The 24857-nt window shown below is 32.4% G+C and overlaps 1 protein-coding gene across 1 annotated transcript; it reads left to right on the forward strand.

Annotated features, from left to right (window-relative positions):
* The first annotated feature begins 10419 nt into the window (after positions 1-10419).
* Positions 10420-24306, forward strand: LOC132723869 (synaptotagmin-17-like). The gene is made up of 4 exons (XM_060708673.1): positions 10420-10616; positions 13382-14272; positions 21654-21774; positions 22687-24306. The coding sequence occupies exons 1-4, from the start codon at positions 10605-10607 to the stop codon at positions 23037-23039; spliced, it is 1377 nt and encodes a 458-aa protein (XP_060564656.1). The 5' UTR covers positions 10420-10604; the 3' UTR covers positions 23040-24306.
* Positions 24307-24857: the final 551 nt, after the last annotated feature.

Genomic DNA, 24857 nt, shown 5'->3' on the forward strand with positions numbered 1-24857 from the left:
ACATTGTGATATATTGTATATTCATGGGCAGATAACACATAAACAAGAGTTGTGGCCCCTAATTTTATTTTTTTCTCACTTAAAATGTTTTCTATTATGATATTCTAAGATCATGCCAAGTTGAAATAAATCCTATGAAACAGTTTTCATTGTGCCTATAACTGTAGCAAAAGTCTTGATTTGTATTTTGAGCAAAACTGATTTTACACAACTTTTTAAATCTACTGTGTATGTTTAAAGGATGAAAAAGAAAAGACTGATGATTTTATGGTGAAAATTTAAAGTTAGCCGAAATAAATCTGTTACATTTGAAAGGAGGAATGAATATTCCAGAGTAGAGAAAACATTATTAATGTTCTTAGTCATTACAAAGATCAGGTTGGGGAGGACTTTTTTTCCACACTGTCATTTTATGAGAGGGCTTTTGTCCGCCCTGTCATTTTATGAGGGCTTTTGTTCACCTTGTTCATTTCTTTATAGGTTTTTTGTGTGCCTTGTCATTTTCATGGGAGGGCTTTTGTCGCCTTGTTATTTTCATGGGATGGCTTTAAAATTTAAAGTTTTCTGCCCTGTCATTTTTGGATGGAAGGTTTTTTTAGCTCACCTGTCACAAAGTGACAGGGTGAGCTTTTGTGATCGCTTTTCGTCCGGCGTCCGTCCGTCCGTTTGGCATGAAACATCTTCTAGTGAATGTCTACCAAGTTTGTTCAAATAAAAGCCCTGGGGTCAAAATTGGCCCCGCCCCAGGGGGTCATTGATTTTCCCTATATGCATAAAGTAAAAACTTAAAAAATCTTCTTTTAAAGAACCCAAAGAGCTAGAGCTTAGATATTTGGCATGAAACATCTTCTAGTGAATGTCTACCAAGTTTGTTCAAATAAAAGCCCTGGGGTCAAAATTGGCCCCGCCCTGGGGGGTAATTGATTTTCCCTATATGCATATAGTTTAAACTTAAAAAATCTTCTTTTAAAGAACCGTAAGAGCTAGAGCTTAGATATTTGGCATAAAAACATCTTCTAGTAAATGTCTACCAAGTTTGTTCAAATAAAAGCCCTGGGGTCAAAATTGGCCCCGCCCCAGGGGGTCATTGATTTTCCCTATATGCATATAGTAAAAACTTAAAAAAAATCTTCTTTTAAAGAACTGTAAGAGCTAAAGCTTATATATTTGGCATGAAACATCTTCTAGTGAATGTCTACCAAGTTTGTTCAAATAAAACCCCTGGGGTCCAAATTGGCCCCTCCCCAGGGGTCATTGATTTTCCTTATATGCATATAGTAAAAAACTTATAAAATCTTCTTTTAAAGAACCCAAAGAGCTAGAGCTAAGATATTTAGCATGAGACATGTTCTAATGGGTGTCTACCAAGTATGTTCAAATAAAAGCCCTGGGGTCAAAACTGGCCCCGCCCCGGGGGTCATTGATTTTCCTTATATACATAGCAAAAACTTAAAAATCTTCTTTGAAAAAACCCAAATAACTAGAGTTTAGATATTAAGCATGCAACATCTTTAAGTAAATATCTACAAAGTTTGTTCAAATAAAAGCCCAGGGGTCAAAACTGGCCCTGCCCGAGGGGTGTCATTGTTTTTTACTCTAAGTGTATAGTAAAAACTTAAAAAATCTTCTTTTAAAAAACCCAATGAGCTAGAACTTTCTATTCTTATGGGTGTCTACCAAGTCTGTTCAAATAAACAAATAAAATACGTTTGGTATAAATTGGGCCCGGGGGGGGGGGGGGGGGGGGGGCTATTATACAGGTGAGCGACCTCAGGGCCATCATGGCCTCTTGTTTTTTCATGGAGGGCTTTTGTCTATTTCTGTAGTCAGTCAACAGTATAAGGCCTTGTCTCTCTTATCACTTTCTATACCAGCAAAGCAAAGGGTCAAACAACCACAAACCAACATCTTTTTAATATGATCTTATATAAATTATCTTAATTTTTTGTCAAGTGAAGGTCATAATATAATAACATGATAATAATAATAGTGTCTGTTAATTGACTTTTCTTGACAAAAAACTGTTATTTGAGTGACAAGGGATTGGTGGTATATTAATAAGCTTTGGTACAGAAGGTCAATTAATTAGTACAGGTTTGAATTACAAGGTGGAGCTTAATTAAGAACTACAGGTATTTACATAAAGTTCTTCTTTTTCAATGTTACATAAAAAAAATTCTTGGTAAAAATAGCTTGAAAGCTTCAGAATCTTAATAATTTTTTTATGAAAATTCAGAAAGAGGTTGAAATAGCAGAATTAATAGCAAGTGTTAACACATAAAATAAGAAGGGGAAATGCATTTAAATGTACATTTGTTATGTAAATATTTGAATAAATGCAAAAAAATGGCATTTATTTTGTGAGTAACAGGGGTTGAAATATGGTTATAAGAAAAATACAGAATGTCATAATTCAAAAGTTCACAGTCATGGATTCTGAAAACTCAACCTAAATACACTTTCCTCACAATATAATTGTTTTAAAGTTTATTTTAACTTTATTAATATCTGGAGGCGTGCTGCTTTAAATGGTATCATAATTTCGAGATAATTTAATGACAGAAAATTTTGAGAAAAAAGCTTAACCGTATTTAGCAATGCTTTTGTTCTTTATTGTTAAGCTGTAATTGTCTAGGTAATATAAAAGCTTAATTGAATTTTTATTGTCATATGAAATAGGCCAATGATTTTATTGAGGAAATAAGGTAGAAAGTGCTTGGGAAAAGGAAACAGTATTTAATGCTTGAAATTAGATACCAATGTTAAGGCCTTATAACTTTTGTTAGAATTTTGTACTTGATGAATTTCAATCCATCATTAAATGATATTGATCCAGTGTCATATTTATGACATTCCATTTTGAGTTCTTTCCTGGAGCATAGAGTTGATGGTTTGTCCTTTTAAATCTTTTGTGTAAGTCATCTTACTGTTTTCCAACAGCGCCTTCTTTTAATGTCATATTTTAGACATTTGGCAATTGATAGTTATTTCCATAGATCTTGGAGATTCCATGGCATTTTAGGTCAGTTTAATCAAGGTCAAATTCACAGAGGCTAAAAATAGATTTTCTCAACATGTTTTTTTTTTTTTTTTTTTTTTTTTTTGCTTCGTCAAGGTTTCCTATCAGCAGGGTTACCAATATTCGTCTTTCATCATACTAGAAAGCTATGAATATAGCTTATGTAAGGTCAGTAGTTTTACTCTGATGTAAGCTTGTCTTTGAAAATAATGGTTTTAAAAGACACATTTGGTCTTCCTCCACCAATAAGGCAGTACTTAAGCTAGAAAATCACCTATAATTACAGATTATAATTATTCAGATATTTTGGGGATAATTTCAACGTTTGAATTGTGTCAGTTTTGGGGCCCCCTCCCCAAAAACACGAACAAAAACCATATATATTGTTGAGGGAAAATGTTTTATTCATTTATTTTTTGGGAATGATTTTTTTTGATTACTTATAAATACAAGATTTGTTAATATACTGACAATAATTATGTAATTGTCCTAAATCTGGTTCTTTTAATTTGGACTAAAATTTTCCTTTCTTTTATGTTTAGAAAAATAATAATTGGAACTTACTGTTCAAAATATACTGGGAAATTTTATCCCTTAGTCAAAGAAACCAGATATAGGATTGCCTATAATTAATTATAACTTATAATTAATTGCTCTACTTGAATTTAAACATAACCTTGAGTTTATATGCTTAGATTAGATAGTGTCAATGTATGTAGACATTGCTGTGTTTTGTTCTCATAAGAAAGTGTTAAGTTTGCAAGTATTCACAGGTTTTTTTCTAGCCACCTTTTTTGGTTGATATATTGTAAATACACATGCTATGTATATATTGCCATGTATATGATGTAGAAACAATGTAAAACATGACATGTATATAATGTAGAATCAATGTATAACAAACTGATTTGTAAAATAAATAAATGTTGATTGTTTAGTGGTAAATCGTGTTTTATTCTTTTTTTGTTAAATATGACAGGGATTTGCAGCAAACTCTTTTATACCATTGTCTTTCAATTGGTTTTATGTATGTATATATGTGTATATTAATTGTAAGCTGTTCGTTTTTTATCTATTTCACAGGATCTCTATTTTACAGTAAGATGTTTCGTTACCAGACTGCCACAGTGTTCCATTAACAGATGAAATAAAAAAAAATCTTATTCAATTTTTATTGTTGTGTTATTTTATTCCCTTATTGTACTAAATATATACTTATGTTTTTTATACACTCTCTCCCAGATTGACTTCAATTTCTGCAGCCATTATCTCTCCCAGATTGACTTCAATTTCTACAGCCATTACACTCTCTCCCAGATAGAATATAATTTCTGCAGCCATTACACTCTCTCCCAGATAGAATATAATTTCTGCAGCCATTACACTCTCTCCCAGATAGAATATAATTTCTGCAGCCATTACACTCTCTCCCAGATAGAATATAATTTCTGCAGCCATTACACTCTCTCCCAGATAGAATATAATTTCTACAGCCATTACACTCTCCCAGATTGACTTCAATTTCTGCAGCCATTACACTCTCCCAGATTGACTTCAATTTCTACAGCCATTACACTCTCTCGCAGATTGACTTAAATTTCTACAGCCATTACACTCTCTCGCAGATTGACTTAAATTTCTACAGCCATTACACTCTCCCAGATTGACTTAAATTTCTACAGCCATTGCACTCTCGCAGATTGACTTAAATTTCTACAGCCATTACACCCTCTTAGATTGATTTAAATATTTAAAGCCATTACACTCTCTCTTAGATCGACTTCAATTTCAACCATTACACTCTCCAAGATTGACATCAATTTCTACGGCCATTACTCTCTCCCAGATTGACTTGAATTTATACAGCAGTGATTGCAGTCATTACACTGAGCAAAATTGACGTAAATTACTTTGGCTTAACATTCCGCCAGATTTCATCTTAAAAAGTTACATATTTATTTAATCACTGCAACATCTAAACTGTCTCAGATTTACTTAGATCAATGTACAAGACCGAATTGAATTACTAGAAGTTTAATATTTTGTCAGATAAAAATATCTAAGTGTGTATGTATACATTACTGAAAAATCGGAAATTTTAGTTACAATTTTGTGCAAAACACCAGCACACTTGATCCCCGCAAAATAAATTTTCCCAGATAGGACTAACCATATGTTCTTAATTTGAAAGTGGTGGAAATTCGGGCCTGTATAATGAGTATTTAAAATATTCTTCCACTACAATTGTTTTTATCGTATGCTTTTTAAAAAAAAGAAAGATAACATTGCTGATGTAAAAACAAGTCAGAATATCGAAGAAGACCTATGATAGGTAGGAAACTACATTTTTTTTAAAAATTAGGTCATATGTCACGCCCGTGCTCTCGTGCTAAATTAAAATTAGTTTTCCATTATCAAAACATTATTGCATTAGGCCGGTGCTAGGTGGCGTAAGGGGTGTTGCACTTTTTCATTATCCCTCATGTACAGACTCAATCAAACCTAGTCTGCAATTTCCATGTATTTTTGTTGTGATTAATGCTTCAAAGAGGTTACACACCTCACAACAGCAGGTGTCAAGTGCTTTGTGGCAGCTGTAAAAAGTTGCCCCCGTTCTTCATTTCAGTTATATATTTTTCAGGTCCTTCGATTCCAACAGTTTTAAGTGATTCAAATTGAGTACTTCTTAAGCCGGTGCTAGGGGGCGTGAGGGATGTTGCACTTTTCACTATCCCTCATGTACCTGTAGACTCAATCAAACGGTATTTGCAATTTCCATGTAATTCTTTGTGATTTATGCTTCCGAGGGATCACACGTAATCCAGATTTTTTTCTTTAAACATCGCAATATTCCTACAGAGAAACCATATCCTAAATCTTCCAAATAACTTGAGACGATGCTTTTAGCAAATTGAAAGAAATCAGAAACTTTCACTACTCTTTTATAACAAAAACCCATTATAATATACATTATTTCTGTTATAAGAGGAAACATTTTAATCAAAGATTATGTATATGATAAGATAAATAACTGTAGAATTGTACGTGACTATTTAATGTTGTAAGTTTGAAAACATTTTAACAATGTATGTAAGTAGGTAATGTAAGTAAACTTATAGAGCTTGCATGGGATTCGGCCTAATTGTTACAAATGTATATCTTTCTGGTCATTCAGGATCATTGACTTTAGCACAGTAATTGCTGATGATAATTAAAAACCGATGAAGCGTGAGAGATGATGCACTTTTCCGTTATCCCTCATAAACAGACTCAAATCGGGTTTTCAATATTCATGTAATTTTATTGTTTTGGTTGCTTACGAGGAATTACCCTTATATTATTTCATGAAGTATCTTAACCTCTTTTTATAATGTCCTATGTTTTCCATAAACCTCATACAGCTCCTTGTATATCCAGTAACGCAGACATGTACAAATAACGCAGGAATCGTGCAAACGTTTCGCCGAATTTGTGCAAAACTATGGTCTGAACGAGTAACACGATAAGTGAACTGACCGATATATTTTGTAATAAATCATATTTAATTAAAGAAGGAAATATGCGCATATGGCTGTTATGACATATTTCAACCAGCATTACAAATATTTCCATGAATGTGTTTACTTTCTGTTACGTTCATGAGAAAGACGACCTGACGTCCGTTTTGAAGTGATATTTGTGTTTCGTCGATATTAATGAATACAATAACTCATTAAATTTTATAACTTTATTGTCTTGATATTGAGCAAACCTTAGACATTTGCCAAACTACCAGTGCCATATAATATTAAAAGGAAGCAGGCAAAATATGATTCAGGAACTTTTTATGAGCTGACCAACCGTTGTCTCGAAAAAAAATGTTTCTGTCATCAATTTGGCACACGGCAAACCTTTTAATATTAGACAAATGTTTTAACAGAGTTTTTCTATTTATTGTACATGTACCATAATTTATTACATTTGCAATAAATCGAGCAAAAAAAAAATGTGATATTAATTTAATTTGATTGACTGTTTATTTGCTATATTTTGTTTTTAATCTTTAAGGCAGCAGAATTATCGGTTGCTTCTGTTTTGACAGAAATTACCCAACAAGAATATATAACATTTCCTTTACGGCAAAATGCAACCAGTTACCTTCCTGCTATTATTGACCAGTGGCAACAGATAGATAATTATCACATAAATGTGAAATAAATAAAGATAATTACTCAATAAAAGCTGGATGTTCATATCATTTAGAATTATGATTTTTTTCCCCTGAAAACTATGCAGAATTCTAGTATGTTACTAAGTAATTCATTTCCTTATCTATAAGATAAAAGTCTGCACAGTCGAAGTTAAAAAGTAAGTAAATAAATAAATAAAATAAAATAAATAAAACAAAATCAATCAAACATCGATCAATCAATCAAATCAACTTTTTAAATATTAATAATTAGCCTTTTGTCTGATGAAATACATGTTACTTGTTTAGAATTTCATGAAGATTTCAATTATTATCTTTATTCGTTAAGTATAGAATTACAAGGAGGAAACACAATATAATAACAAGTTCTTTCACAAAGGCAAAACTTGAAACATGAGATGGGAGTCTCACAGAGAAGACGTAGTTTCTTTTACAGCACATGTTCCGATCGAAAACGTAGAAAAATCAAAGCACAGAAGGCGCTGAATTTGTTTGGGTCTCAGAATGTCAGAAAGGTGAAGGTTGTGAGATTATAAACCAATTTGTTTTTGTATAGTGCCAGCAATACTTTCCAGCGATTTAATTGTAGGAAAATGGCTATAAGACTAATTGCATCACTGCTATTAGTATTCAATTAAATGTTTATTTGACTTAACCAATTTGAAATTTTTTTGCCTTAACTGGGATTTGAACTCCAGACCTCTCGCTTCCTTACCGAGCGCACAAACCGAAGTTAAATGTTAACGGCCTGAAGAAAACCATATTATTCTAAATTAGTGTTTGTTACCCTGGCTTATTATTTCGACGCTAACTGTTGTTTAACACAGATGTAAATAATCATGGAGCTTACTATATGCATGTATATCTATAAAGAAAAAAAAAACAATATTAGAAATCTCCGAACATTCGGGAACAAATTTTCTTGAAAATTAATGCGCCTGTCGTATGACCATCTTTACGCAGTGATCTCCCCTGATCTTTACGGCGTTAGTTTACATATAAAGGGAAGTAACCGCTTCAAAAAATCGGACTACCACGTTATGTTCCAAAATAATCATTATTGGATCCAATATTTTTGCCTCGTTTCCATTTGAAGAGTTCAAAATCTCTATCGAATGCATATCGTACCCTACAAAATGCCACATAGATTCGCTTTTGATTTCAGAGTCTAAAATATCAATATCAATGGCATATTGTACTCCATCAAGTCTCATTTTCATTGTCAGGATGAAAAAAATCATATCAATTACTTTTAAGCTCGACTATTCGATAAGAATAAGTAGAGCTATTGCAGTCACCCGAGCGTCGGCGTCCGCGTCGGCGTCGGCGTCGGCGTCGGCGTAACCACTTATGTTAAAGTTTTTGTAATAGTTCAAATATTTTCAAAGTCCATTGACATATGGCTTTGAAACTTTGCACACTTGTTCACCATCATGACCCCAACCTGTAGACAGGAGGAGGTAACTCTATCAAGCATTTTGACAGAATTATGCCCCTTTTTCGACTTAGAATTTACGTTAAAGTTTTTGTAATAGTTCAAATATTTTCAAAGTCCATTGACATATGGCTTTGAAACTTTGCACACTTGTTCACCATCATGATCCCAACCTGTAGACAGGAGGAGGTAACTCTATCAAGCATTTTGACAGAATTATGCTCCTTTTTCGACTTAGAGTTTACGTTAAAGTTTTTGTAATAGTTCAAATATTTTCAAAGTCCATTGACATATGGCTTTGAAACATTGCACACTTGTTCACCATCATGACCCCAACCTGTAAACAGGAGGAGGTAACTGTATCAGGCATTTTTTTACTATCAAGCACTAAGAATAGTCGAGCGTTGCTGTCCTACCGACAGCTCTTGTTGTACTTGAAGTCACAAAGATCTTTTAAAAATAAAAAAAAAGTGAAATAAAGAGGCCATTGTACATTGAGATGGAAACAATACAGATTTTACTCAGCTGCAAAACACAAGACTCGGCTAGCGTCTCGTCCAATAAAGGTTTGACAGCTTTGTACTCGTACAAATACATTTCAGAATTGTACTCAACAATGTATATAATTAACCTCATAATATGGGCATTTTACCAAATTGCACTGTAAATAAAAAGTTAATGATTTAATTGAAGTTTAGTTATTAAATTTAAGTAAAATTTAATTTCAGATATAGATTCGTGTGAGACATTTATACCACGATTCTACATCGGGGTATTAAATCGGCGATTTGTTCTTTCTGTATAAAAATAATATGTATCAATTTTCGCAAAATACACCATTTTCTCGGACCAATCGTGAAAACACTTTTGCCTGATTTCTTTGCAGATACGTTTTTGTATAAGTTTGAAGGGTCTTCTTTTCACAATATAAGACCTAAAGCCTTTACCCTAGCAATATGTCCGCGAGATTTTCGCGTGTCATGGCCTTTTTTTGTACCGGCGATTTATTCTTTGTGCATATAAAGAGTATAAATTTTCGAAAAAGACACATTTTTCTCGAGCCAACCGTGAAAACACTATTTGTCTGATTCCTTTGTAGATTCGTTTTTGTATAAGTTTGGAGGGTCTTCTTTGCACATTGGTTAGAATCTATCTTAAAAGTAAGACTACTGTACGCTATAATCACGATTGTATGTACTGTACATGATACCACGAAACAAACCATTGGCCCAATGGCAAGGGCTGTTCTCTCGACTTAAAACTGACTCCTTCGCACACACGCACACAATGTGATTATACTGAAATTCTTGTAGAAATCTGAACAAATGCATTAATTTATATTTGATGGTGATTGTAGAAAAATTGAGTTAGCCTTTGCAGTGCCTTGAAAACTACGGTAACGTTAATCTATTTGATATTTGTTTTGTCAATTCAACACGACCTTCACCCTTAACCTTTTGAACTTGCGCGCAAAACGAAGCTTTAAGTTAACTTTTACTTCCTGCACATAACAATTATTAGATTCTCCCTTATTCGTTGAATTGGTAGGCAATTAGTAATAAAGTCGGAAATTATTATTTCTACATAAAAGCATAATATATATTGTCGTCAGATTACCGCGAGAATTTGAGGGCAAACACATTGGTAATTGCGGTTAAACTTTGACACAAGGCAATTAAAACGTCATCTGTCAGAATACCAGGTTTAACAAGAATACCTGGGAGAAATCTGTTGCCAACAATCATTGGTTAATGTATTCTATATATATTATATGTTCATTTTAATAATGTTTCATATCGCAGAAAGATTCTGGAGTGTCCGCCATACGTTATCGATACAAAGTTTAATTCTCTCTACCATACCGTAGAGAATCTCAAAAGTGTTCGGTATAGGCTAAAATCAATACCGAGCACAACATATTCTATCAGCAATCAGCGACGTCTCTAGTGGACATTTACAAGATGTTACTGACGGTAAGAATTTTAAATTGCTCTCCATTATTTGTCTGTTCTCTTAATTACATAATTATTAATTTTTATATACGCTATACAGTTGTTGAAATTATTCTTATTTATAATAAGATGCGTATATTTAAAAAAATATTTAATAAAAAAAAAATACACTGGGCAACAAGTTTATGTAATTTAGAAATTGAATTAAATAAGATAACTTTATATTAACATGATAAGTAAAAGATAAAGGTAGTAAATATGTGTACGTGTATAGATAAATAGTCAAATGTGACTGAATGCTATAGTTGTGGTGAAACAAAATTTATGCAACTGTTGATCAGCAAGTACGCAGTGCGCTTGCATTAAAACCACCTTTATTTTAATTATTTTAAATCATATATTAAATTCAGTTTAATATAAGCAATACATTGATATTAAAGAGTTAAAAACATTTTTTTTTGTCATGTAAATCTATATCGATTTGATGGCTGCATGCTAAGCGAAATGTGATGAAACTTTTGCTGATATATTGGATTAATTAACAGCGCTTTTATTACATCAAATAAGACATTATAGATGACTGTTAAAATGTAATTCATTCATTTATCTCAAACTAGAACATGTTTTATCATATGCAATGTTTTAAAATGAATGGCGCTGTGCTGAATTCTGTCTCAAATAATTTACGGCACCCCGCACTTGTCAACCATATTGCTTTTTAGCTGATAGGAATAAAACGCTGAAATATCACCATATGGCATTCAATTTCAATTAATTCAAAGGCTTATTACTTAATTTGAAATATAGGTTTGCCCAGCAACATATTGTTGTATGAGATTTCTTACTTTAAAATCAATGTCAATATCTCTGAGAGTCGCTGTTTTGATATTTCACTTTATTATCGGAACTAAATCGATAGTACGATGTGACAATGAATAACAACTGTATCGATCCGTCCCAGAACAACAAATCTGTTGGTTATCCGAGCCGTTCTGTGAAAATCCGGAAACCTACAGTAAACTGAAGGTCACGGCAATACCTCGTTATGGATCTTTGTTCAATAAAATCAAATCAAACAATAACAACTAGGAGAGCGATAGGAATCCATAAGATACGCGTTTCTCGGAAACATAACGACCTTTAGATTCTTTGGAAAGGCGCTTCTTGCTTTTTTATTGCGTGGACTACTTTTTATTTGCATAATGGAGTCATATCCCCGTTAATGATGTAATCATACGCATATTTGTACTCTGTAAGGCATGACATTGACAAAGATATACATTTCTTTTTAAATATACAGCACTTTTATGTTAAATGATTTGTGTATAGCTTCAGAGAAAATTAGACAATACAGATCGGCTACAAAATTTATGTTCCTTCACAGGCACACCATTACAAGCGCTTATTATAATGTATATATAAAATTGAATCTTCTTATTTCCACTTATCATAAAACGTTGAATTTCCATTAAAAAAAAGAATATGCGGCCAGCTGTATATTATATTAAAAACATATTTATTGTACTAACATTCTATGTGGTTTTTTTAAATATTTGAATCAACACTAGAGTTCCCTTCTTTAGATAATCAGTACTGTTGTGCTGTAAGGGATCGTGCTATTGTCATAATCTTGGTATGGCCTCAAACCATGATCCCTCAGATAGGAGGCTGATACATTAATAATCAGGTCACAACTCTCTACAATAACTGTCTTGTTGGTGTTGAATTGTCAGCTGTCTAACTAGTGTTGAATTGTTAATTAATGGCCACGCCAGCATGTGGAATATTATATGTCCACAATTCTTTTTATGAATGAAATTGTTTTAGAAATCACATTCATACAGAGTCAAGTAATGAAATTTCAGCAGAACATTAATTATGAACACAACAGGTGAGCAATGGCTCTGTCGCATGTGACTGTACAATTATTTGAGGATAATTAGCACATCCCTCCTAACATCTCTGTATAGGTTATAATTATTTTTTCAAAAAGTCTTTGACAATGGATTGCTAATTGAAGTTAGTATGATATATATTTATAGTCATATGTAGGAGTGTCGTGATTTGTTCCAGTCTCACCTTTTTTATTGGGTGAATTAAATAATAATATTTCAAAGCATTAACCATGATATCAATACCATTCATTCATGATAAAGGTGTGTAATATGTGTGTACGTTTAGTTAATTGCTATTGGCTGCTAAATATCGTAGATTCAGGGGTCAAAGTCTGGTCGCGTATACAATTTGTTGCCAGTAATATTAGATGTATGGAATGATTAGTACCTATAGTTTCCACGGCAACTCAATGACAGTTTTCATGAAAATCCATTACCTTTTCACTGGAACGATTTAAGTATCGTTTTAAGCGACTTTTTCATTATTTGAATAGTTTGCAGTAAAAAACTGTATTAATATGAATTAGACGTAATAGACTACGGGAATCATGGAAAAAATACTCATTAGAAATCGAATTTTAATTTTTAACTTACATACATAAAATATCGAAAAATGCACTTTCAATACAATATGTATAATTACATGGAGCGGACAATATGCACGTAAACAGAGTTTCTGTCAAGTCTACAAAAACAAACAAACAAATAGACAAACAAACAAAGAACGAAGAAGAAGAAAACAATGCTTCGAATTAAAATTTATTTAGAAATGTACAAAATGGATCATAAAAAACAATGTTTTTATACATTAATATTTGAAATTGTGAGCGTCTTGAAATATTTAAATATGTAACGATGATTAAGTATTTTCGTTCAATTTTCTCTCTTCAGAATACAGCTAAGAAAATTTTGGAGAATGTCTGGTCATTGGCATGCTGTGACTACAGTTGTTGTGACTGCTGCCATGAAGAAACTCACCCGCCCGTGAAGAAAATAACAAAGTCCGATATTCAACATTCTTTCCGTGATTCTATTTCTCGGCTTGATTCAACAAGTTCTACTAATGAATCAACAACGCCGAAAAGCGTACGTGAGCGTTCCGAGTCGGATAGTGTCTCCCGTACAGATTCCGTATCATCAGCCACATCAGCGAGTCAGTTTTCTTTTGAATACCGTAAACCGACGACGACCCCGATAATTGATATGAAACCGATTGAGTTTTGGGCTGCGAATAAAGAAGCAATTCAACCAAAACAAGGGCGTCGCCGGTTGCCGAGCGAAACCGAAATAACAATTGAAAATTTTCAGAAAGATTTGTACGAGTCTGAAAAAATAAACAGAGAGACTTGCCTCACAGACGAGGAAAAACTATCTAAATATCAACTCGGACAAATTCATTTTGGACTACAGTATGAAGTATCAACAAACATTTTGGTTGTGAAAATCATTGAAGCGAAAGAATTGCCCCCTCCATACTGCCTGGACGAAAATAAACAAGATATGGCACATTCTAATCCATATTGTCGTGTGTCACTAATCCCTGACTCTAAAAACTCTCACCAAACCTCTGTACAGCGGAAGACTCAGGAACCGACTTGGAATGAATATTTCATGTTTGAAATCCCGTTTAAGGAGACCGGGGAGAGGACGCTGGAGATTTTGGTGAAAGACTTTGATAAATTTTCACGACACTGTAACATCGGCCAGGTGCATTTCCCGCTCGAGGGTCTGAATCTTGTGAAGGGTATTCACACATGGAAACCTTTATCACCGTGCGTCACTGTAAGTGTAGATTACTTGTTTATATATACGTTGTCAGATCTATGTTATGCCAAGACACCGACGCAATAAGCTATTATATTAGTGAAGTTAAGTATACATGTATAGAGTCCCTATAGGTAGTTTAAAACAAAAAAAAACCATGTGCTAATTAAAACTAAATATAGTAACGCCATTGATATTGCTAATTGCAGAAGAAATATCTTCTATGCTCTCTAACCACATTCTGAAATATGACGTCGTCGACAAACTTGACAGAATGGCAATGTTTAGACCATAAAAAAGACATTTCTAGGTATTTTTCAATATGAGGTGTCAAATAAATAGATTTCATTTGAGTATTTGTTCCACTATCAGGTCATACGAGTAAATTCAAGACTACTGTATTTCAAAATTTGCTATAGATTCTGACATAACTTTGTTGTCACTTATAGGAGATTACGAATAATTTACTTTATAGTAAGACTTATGTCAAATTATGTCAGCAAAATTAACAATGACTTATCACAAATAAATTCATGACGATATTTCATTACCATTTTCATACTGAAAGATAAAAAATCAATACGTTTCACTAAATCAATTTCGACGATAAAATCATCATCAGCATCAGCATCATCATCAGCATCATCATCATCATTTTTTATTCAATTATTTCTTATTCAAAATTTAAGGAGACAAGTTCAGGCGTATGGTAGGTTGCGGTGTTAACATAAGTCGCAGAAACAACATACATTTTTCATCAATTGGGTTAATAACTAATGCAAACATTAAAAGAAATACTCATGTTTCTACAAATATTAATATTTCTTACGGCTTTTTATGAACCTCATCTATCTCGTATATTAATTATATATCAGCAACAATATTTGGCCGGAGACAAAAGAAAACAGTAAGTAGGAAAGAAAAACCAATAAGTTCCAGAGAAAAAATGAGAAATCGCCCGGATATTAACACTTGTTTTCATCGGAATTTAAATTATCATGCCCCACGTAATTTATTTGCTTTGTAACCTTTGTGATGTTGGTGGGTAATTTTCCCGCTCGAGGGTCTGAATCTTGTGAAGGGTATTCATGCATGGAAACCTCTATTACCGTGCGTCACTGTAAGTGTAGATTACCTGTTTATATATTCGTTGTCAGATCTATGTTTTGCCAAGACATCGACGCAATAAGCGATTATATTAGTCACATTTTGGCCCGTTGGCATTGGAAAACGACATGCTCGCTTATACTGGGTTTCGTTATTTATTTTCCCTTATTTCATTTCGGTTACCTTCCCTCGCTTAAATATTAGGGGCACTTTAAAACTCTTGGCTTTTCAGAATAATAAAATTAATATCACACCCCAAGAACGGAATGTTCACCCTTGACATGATAATGTCCACCTCGGCTAGCGTCTCGGATGGCGGCTTACATCACCTGTCTCGGGTGAACATTCTGTTCTATAACCCTCAGTGGAATACAATACGTATTTATAAAATGTCACACTTTTCCTGCAAGGCAAATCACAAACTTCCAAGAATAGATACATATCTCGATGACAAGTTAGCGGACAGAGAGAAACATTCAGAAAGATCGATTAGTTCCATAATGACCAATTTTCTGAGCTGTCACATAAACCGTAAGGCGTCAGCAATACGAATTTATTTGGCACACTGTTGCTAGACTGCAGGCAAAACAACTCCGCATAAACATCATAATGATATAAATTATTGTAAAGGAAGTTAAAATCAACCCGACAAAACAATCAACTTCGTCTTAGTTAACAAATTTTTCGACACACTGATTGAAATACTAGTATAACATTGAATATTTCAATGAAAAAGAGTATACCTTTTGTACATTTAAAATCTGTTAGCCAATATGTTATATTGGTCTTAATTAACCCTTTATATGCTTGACCAACAAATATAATTGAATACAACATGAACATTTATATTTTAATGTTTTCAAGATATATATATATAGAGAGAGAGACAAGTTTGTTCAAAGCGCAAATAAAACATCTTTTACCTAGTTGCAATTTATGCAATCTATTTCTATTTTTAAATAACTCATTTTCTTTTCTAATCACGCAAGAACCGATTTAATTATATAATCAGTATCGATCTTATAGCTAAATCTGCAACAAACCTTTCCACCAAAGATACATGCATGTAAGCACGCTTACGTTGAAACAATTACTTTAAATCTTTGTAAATATTTGAAAACAAACGTATTAACATGGTTGCCAAATTACCAACAGCTTATTTCGAAAGAGCAATTTGTTTAATAACCAAAGTGACAGACAAAAATGTGCTAAATTATTTCTCTATCAAATTATAAAAAAAAAACTTTTCAAAACGCACATATTCAGTTTCAATAACAACTATTAAAACCACCAATGTTAATCACGTAATTCAGTGGTTTACGTTGAAGTACAAATGCGTAGAATCTCTAGTAGCTAATATGACAACGGCACGTTGAGCACAATGTGATCAGACATGTTATTGGCGCTGATGGTAGAAATATTAATACCTTTTTTATGTAATAAAACAGCATCACGCTGTTAGACGCAATATTAAAATGATTTACCCAGATATAAAAATAAATAAATATATATATATATATATATATATATAAGCAAAAACGCTAAATTAAATTTGCCGTAGCTTTCGGCTTTGCGGCCTTCTTCAGCAGCATTTATTTCACATTTCATTGGTATGTGAAATAAATGCTGCTGAAGAAGGCCGCAAGGCCGAAAGCTACGGCAATTTTAAATTAGCGTTTTTGCTTATATACGGCAAGTTAGAGATTTTACTTTTATATATATATATAATTTAGATTCTTCTACGTGCTGTCATTGAAATTGACATCTGGAAAATGTATCAAATTTATATAACTTGTTTTCCCTCCCATTGCAAGGTATAAAACTGCTGATTACGAACGAAAGAAAAAACAACAACAATATTTGACTACTGCATATAAATGCTTTTTAAATGTGGTTGTTTTTTCTACAATACCTTTAATTTAGATAACTAAACGATTCGTTAGTTGTTACATATATATCAAACTATATCAGATAAATTAATGTAGGAAAAGCATTATGGACTGAAGTCAGAGATATACGGGTCCACAAAAGCTACATTTTTGATACTCGTCTTTACATTTTTATAACTGTTTATGCGTTGTTCATGGCAAGAATACATACTTTATTTTAAAAAGCACATTAAGACGGTAATACACTTAATAAGTCAGCACTGGAAAAGAAATAAATTTTCACCTAAAAACAATTAGAAATCGTATAATATTAACAAATTAACGAATGTGACTTTGTTCTTTGTTTGAAAATAACTAATTGGATAGACTTTGAGAGCGTAAGAACTGTTTTATATTCTATACAAGTTACTTTCAATTTCCCTGTAAAGGGAGACATTCTCCAGTATATATTTATATGAGCCAATCTTCATTAAGCAACACTCCTAGAGAAACTCATTTCCTTTTCAAAAGGTCAACCTTATAGCGCTTTCATACAAGATCGTCAGTCTGCTTTTGTCACCATCAGCCAATGAGGAAATCGATTTCTTGCTACAAGTTAACCATAGAACAATTTATTGCGGACTCTATTCGGTACAACAATGTTACATATTAAGTCCACGAAAAACATGTAAAAGAGCGAAATTATCTATTAGGATTTTATTGAACTTAAATTACATTTACATTGATGCCCATTTAATTGTTAACGTTCTTTTCGGACAATTGTATCCTGGTATTCCAATTAGAATGTTGCCACACAAGGCTAAATAAGATCATGTGCGTCAACAGCTTATGTGCGTGACAGCACAATTTATGTTTTCAAGATTACTGTGGCGAAATGCCCTAAATGCAGTTTGTTGTTAGAATAGTTTTGTTAGTTACCATTTTTACATCAAATGCGATAAAGCATATAAATTTATAATTTTATGAAAATCATGCATTTTCTTAGAATTAACGCATTAACCTCTGATAACGACGCAATATGCTGTAATTATCCAGAATCAATGGTACTAATTGACATCTAAATGCATCTATTTGTAAACAACATATCAAGAGATGTTTCTGACTAAAATAATATGATATGATTCTCTCAGGATGGGTATATTTTGACGACAATAAACAATATGACATCAAATAACAATGAGAAAATAGTAGTAAATAATAAGTGCAAAAACAATAGCAAACAACAATTTACATGTTTTAAATAGTAACATGAGGCCGCAAATACATCAATACAGCAATGTTCACTGTCCTCTTTTGTTATTTAGTTACTGTGAATGGTTCGGATAATTAAATAATTCTCTTCATATACTTCATCTGTTTTTACGAACATCTAAATTATTGTCGAACAGTAAAGTAAACACAACAATAAAAACAACTACAACACCCCCCCCCCCCCCCCCCCAAAAAAAAAAAAAAAAAAAAAAAAAAAAAAAACAACAACAACAACAAAAAACCTCATGAATATGCAAGGCAAAACTTATATATGTGAAAAATAAATATATGTACACGACGAACGCTGTCTCAATCTGAATCACTCATTTACTTGATATATCTGTAAGATTACAATTCAGTTATAATAAAAACCAATTGGACAAATCGGGTTAAATAAATAGAGGATATTTGTTTGTTTTGCATGTAAGATTGACATATAATTTCACTGAGTGAACACCAGATGCAATATTTTCACGAGTGGCGTAGCCACGAGTGAAAATGTAATAGCTGGTGTTCACGAATGAAATATATTTCAATCTTATATGTAAAACAAATAAATTTTCTTTTTATTTCATGCTTTTTAAGTGATTTAAGCATTTTTTTTTTACTGATTTTGCCGCGTAACGTCGCGCATTCGCCTTTGTGACGTCATTACATCATGACGTCACATCGTCAATTTTGAAATATAGTTCTGTTAAATTTCTCTAATTTTGATACATTTTTAACGTGATGTATGGTGACATTGACTTTCTTTTCCTAAAGAAGCAAAAGTTACGTATGACGGCATTTATTTCTGCCTGTTATTCCATGTAGTTATGATTTTCTTTTCATCCGCATTCAGATATAGTCCGGCTACAGTGAAAATTATATTTTATAAATTTCACTAGTGGTTTATCAGAATATAATCATCTGATATATTACAATAAAACACTGGAAAGCATGAAATAAATGGTATTGTATGATGCATGTGTAAAGTTACTATGCATTTTTTAAATTGTTATATATATATATATATTTCCATCAAGGAAAGCACGCGTCATTCTGTAAAATAATTTTTAGAATACATAATTAGATGTGTCTCTATCCGACTGCTATTGGAACTGCTTTTAAAACATCAGTATAAAGCCTGAAAACTCAATTTGATATTTTGTAATCGTATTCTACCTACCTAACACTGGAATAATAAAACACATTTTGCACCACCCATTGCACAAATTCTTTCCTAAATCTACACCTAGGCACACTTAATTTTACTAAACATTTAAGTGTTAAGTGAATTTCTAACAATGGCGTCAAAAATCGAAACCTAGTTGAATTATCATTAAAAAAAACAAACAAACAAAAAACATCAATAAAAAAGAAAGAAAAAAAAGAATGACATTGAACTTGTTTTTCTCCGTAGAAAATCTAGCATCAAGCACGATTTATCCAGATCTGTAATATATCTTCCTCGATATAAAACAGAGCAAATTACTCTGTCAAAGATAAAATATTTCCTTTCTTTTCATTAATATGACTTGACACAGCAGTTCAAGAAGATTATATTTACATATTTCATCAATTATTTAAAACAAATACAAATATATAACAATTTGTTTCAAAATATCACTTTGGTATAAGTCTTCCGTGACAAATTTAGTGTGATCGAGTTCAGTGCGAACAGATACTATGTTGTCACGCCATGTTTTTGTTGCTCGATAAGTAGTATGATGGCAAAATAAATTTATAAAGGTCTTGATGCACTTGGTAAACCGCTTTTGGAAAATAACTGGTTACATATAGATATTCATTATACAAGTATAGTTGAGAAGGGCAAAAAGTGATTACATTATGCTAAACTGGAGTAAGAAAATGAGGTCATTGAATTTCATTTGTCGTGTTAATGAGATCAAAGTTTACATTGAGTACAGAGTACATGAACCATGTCTGAAGTCAAGAAGTCTATGTAAATTTTAAATGTCAACCTTGAAATTTATATTTCCGACTGTGTCTATACTATTGTCTTGCCAATAAAAAACGAATGTAGTTACCCATTTCTGCCGCCGTATGCAGTGTCAGATATAATGATTCATTAATATGCAAATGAGTTTAACTTCCAGACTTCTCTTTGCAAGTTCTTGACATCAGCAAAAGGTTCACCAATGATGTTTTTATATCATATATTGATACTAAAAGGTTATGACCAATAAAAACTTAAATATCTTAACGAAGCACAAACTATTATATCATTTGTTAGGTTAGGCATTGAGTATAGTTGGTTTAGTAACGCACCTGAGGACAAACACATTTAAAAAAAAATTAACATCGGCTTGGTAAACCATAGAAACAAAACATACGCCGATTCAGATAATAAATGTGAAACATATTCCGGCGTAAATGGAAGTTCTATGGATTTGGAATGTTGTTCACTAATCAAGTTAGGAACACAAGCGTGCGGATTTGAACCTTATTCATAACGTTTCATTATTTTGCAATCAGGGACTATATTAGTAACATATTCATACAAAAATCTATACGTATTACTTTCCTTGGTGTTGATAAAGCATCTGGTGTATTTAGGAAATCTAATTTACTTCTTTCGTGACAAATGATTTTGACTGTAATACAAATCGTTTATTCGGATCATGTGTTCTTTTTCTTTTTGTATTTGAATATAAAAAATCATGCAGATATTTATGTTTCTACTATGTTTCATACAGACAAATCCTTTTAGAATTCCAAATAACCTTTTTGAGATGATATTCTTTTAAAGTTTAATTGAATCTGAAACACAGTTTGTCTGAATATCTTAAAAATATGTGCTAGGAAGTCGATTTGTCGAGTAAAACGAACAGGACAATTCTGATTGAAATATAACATGTTGTCAAAGTTTTGTGCACGTATGAGAACCAAAACATAGGGTTCGCATGAATATTGATTGCCCTGAGGACATTTTCTTAGAAAGAAAGATTGGCATTTTTCATTCTGGCATTTTCACTCTGACTTGTTTTAAAACTTTAACTGTTTCAATAAAAACACCGTCAATTCTTTCAATAATTAATGATTCAAAATCTTATTCTGTTTTTAAAAAATCGACTTCTTTCTTCTCAGTCTTTTTTATTTTAAATATTTAAAAGAAATCAATAATTCATTTATCTCTTTACCCTTTTCAGGATCGCCATGACCTTGGTGAGCTTCTATTGTCATTGAACTACCTTCCAAGTGCGGGGCGTCTCAACATTGACGTCATCAAGGCAAAGCAGCTTCTTCAAACAGATATAATCGGTGGATCAGGTAATACTTAGTTTATAAACATTACAATCTATATCAAATTTATTTCCTGCTTTTTTAGAGAAAGATCGAGGCTCTTACAATTGTCATTTGATCGAGACATTGTACAAATAGTAAATACATTGTAACTATATATAGTAAATGAATTTAAATTTCTAAAATAAAGTACATACGTATAATCAAGAATATACATCGAGCGCATATAACAAAATTATCTTATTTTCAAGCGGATTTTTTCTCTCTATTATATCTGATTTTAGAAAGATGCCAAACATGTGCTTACACCTATTAGTTATTTAACGCAGTCTTGAAAATGATTCATTTTTCATCAATTTTTTCCCGATTCTCAAAAGATACCAAAAACAAACCGTCTTTTTGATTGATTGATTTTGGATTAATTAAGCGTAAATATTTATTGTAATGTCACACCTTTGCTGAACCCCGTCGAGACATTTATGAAATTTCAACATCATTTTGTGTTTAATAGAATTTAATGTGATATACAAGTAGAACAAAGATAGCAAACGGTGGTTTCCTTTTGAAGCAATGTGTAGGCGTTATCCAATGATTTATGTTTTCAAGATAACAGGACATAGAGCTTCAATTGATTTTCTTGTCATGTTCTAACGACTTATATTACATGAAATACCGTAGGGAGTTTACAAAGAAACTTGTCTGAAGGTTGTTAATTGGTATCTTTAATTAATTTGGAAATTACATTGATATCTATTTTTCAAAAGGAGAGACAAATAGAGATTTTATTGATCTATTAAATATGAAATCAGACAGTATTTCTGTGACTCTGTCTTCTTGTGGAGTCAAACAGGGTAATCTGAAATAACCTGTAACCTTAATAAGCGTTAGGGAAAATGAAAAATGAAAATATCTGAGATTGAAATGCTTTATTTTTTTCAGATCCGTTTGTCAAAATAACATTGGTTCATTTTGAGAAGCCAGTGAAAACGAAAAAGACGACCTTCAAGAAGAACACATTAGATCCGGTATTTAATGAGTCAATTAGCTTTAATATTACTCCACAGCAGCTTGACACAACCAGTCTTGTAATAACCATTTGGGATTACAACTCAAAAAGCAAGGATGATTTTGTTGGTCGCATCGTGCTTGGTAAATACGCTACTGGTCCGCATGAATCAAGTCACTGGACGCGCATGCTCCAATCACACCGAGTTGCGGTTGCGCAATGGCACTCAATGCGCACCCGACAGGAATGCGACCAGGTTTCTCCAGCATCCATCGCTGTGCCATGATTACGCAAATATCGTTCCCTTTGACGAGTAACTAGATTCATTCCGTAAGAGTTTGGGTGTCACTGAAAGGGAGACAACTGAATAAGATACACGTTTGTACCTTATAAGGTTATGAAAGGCGAGATAGCAAGTTGTACATAATTCTGTGGAACCAAAATACATCCGGTTGTGAAATTGTACAGTATCTATAGGTCACTGACTTTACGATAGACCTTATCCCCTATGATTTTGCCAAACATCTGTTAAATGTGCTACCTACTTAAACTTTTTTATACAATATGTTATATTTATGCCGAAATTATTTTTGTATATTACATTTTTTCATTCAGTATGGCTTTTGTAAATAATATTATACATGTTTTATAAATCATATTTTAACAGGATATTTAAGATATGCCACCATTAAGATGTTCATGAAGTATTGTATAAATATCACCGTATTGTGTTTTATGACTTTTGAAAAATGAGAATTATTTCGGAGAAACAGATTTATATTTGTAAGCATTTGATAACACCGGCTTTTATAGCTACCAGATATCTTTCTTGATAACGATTTCATACCTTTGGAATATACTTAAGAAAATTAAGGTTCAGTTGAGGCACAAGTTTGTTAAAGGAACTGACAAATGTTAATGCATCTCTTTGAACAAAAAGCGAGCGGTCACGGCCTCTGTTCTGGACCCGTTTCCGTTTCAAATACGAGGTAAAGAAAGTAAGGGCATTTTTATACAAAAGTTGTTAACAAATGAATTTTGTGTCCGAGGGCACATGTATTTTTATATTGAATTGTGTGTATATATAGTGTACATAGAGTGTACATAGATAACATTGTTTTCTTACACTTTTAGAAATACTGATCGTGCAAACTGATTTGTCAAATACATGTCTTATAAAACTCAATTTTACGCAAGATGCCCTGAAAGTAGATTTTGCTTTACTTGTATTTTATTGAATGTTTTCATTATCATCATCAACATCGTCGTTGTCATCGTCAATTAAATGGCAGAGTAGTGATGACTGCTGAATTTGGATTTCGGAAACAGGGCAATGGTACGAGGTGTTTTTTTTTAAAATCTGAATGAACCTCATAGAGTATCATAATAACTTAATACACATATAAACTTATATTGCACAGAAGCTAAGATTTAGAACGTTAATCTTTAGTTTCATAGCAGATTATGATACTATTATTCGTCTTGTATTGATCATTTCTACTTTCTAAAAGATCATGTTAAATTAACAAATAAAAAACGTGTATGCAAGGGATATAATTTATTAGTATATGATTATAGGCTAGTTTTTTTTGTTGTATTTTACATGTTTTGACAAAATGAGTTTACACGATCTGAAATCAGTATATGACATTCTTCACATAACTGAATCTGTCTGTGATCCTACATTCGTTCCGATATTTATTTTTTGTCCTGAATCAGTCTGATACTGAAAAGAATAAAAATAAACTTGAACATAAACCATCTTCTTTTGTAATGCATATGATCCCAAAATCCGTTGGCTGTGCAAAGAACTTGATGGTTCTTTCGAGGAATCCTTTATAAATTGGATGAATGACATAATCCATGCAGTTAGAACATTGCTTCAAAAATATTCTTATTTAAACAAAATTAACAAAAGTTTATCATGGGTTTCAATTTCAAATATAACGTTTATTTTATTGATAACAGCTCCGTCGTCCAATCTTTTTATTTTCAATTGAATAGCACCAGAGTATGTATAGATATGTACTCAACAAGTGAGGGCATGCATATACATGAAAGCGATACAGAGTGGCACCGTCTCGGGTACTATTCTCAGCATCGG

This window comes from Ruditapes philippinarum, unplaced genomic scaffold, assembly GCF_026571515.1.
Source record: "Ruditapes philippinarum isolate M1 unplaced genomic scaffold, ASM2657151v2 ctg1002_1_1_1_1, whole genome shotgun sequence".
Taxonomy (NCBI): domain Eukaryota; kingdom Metazoa; phylum Mollusca; class Bivalvia; order Venerida; family Veneridae; genus Ruditapes; species Ruditapes philippinarum.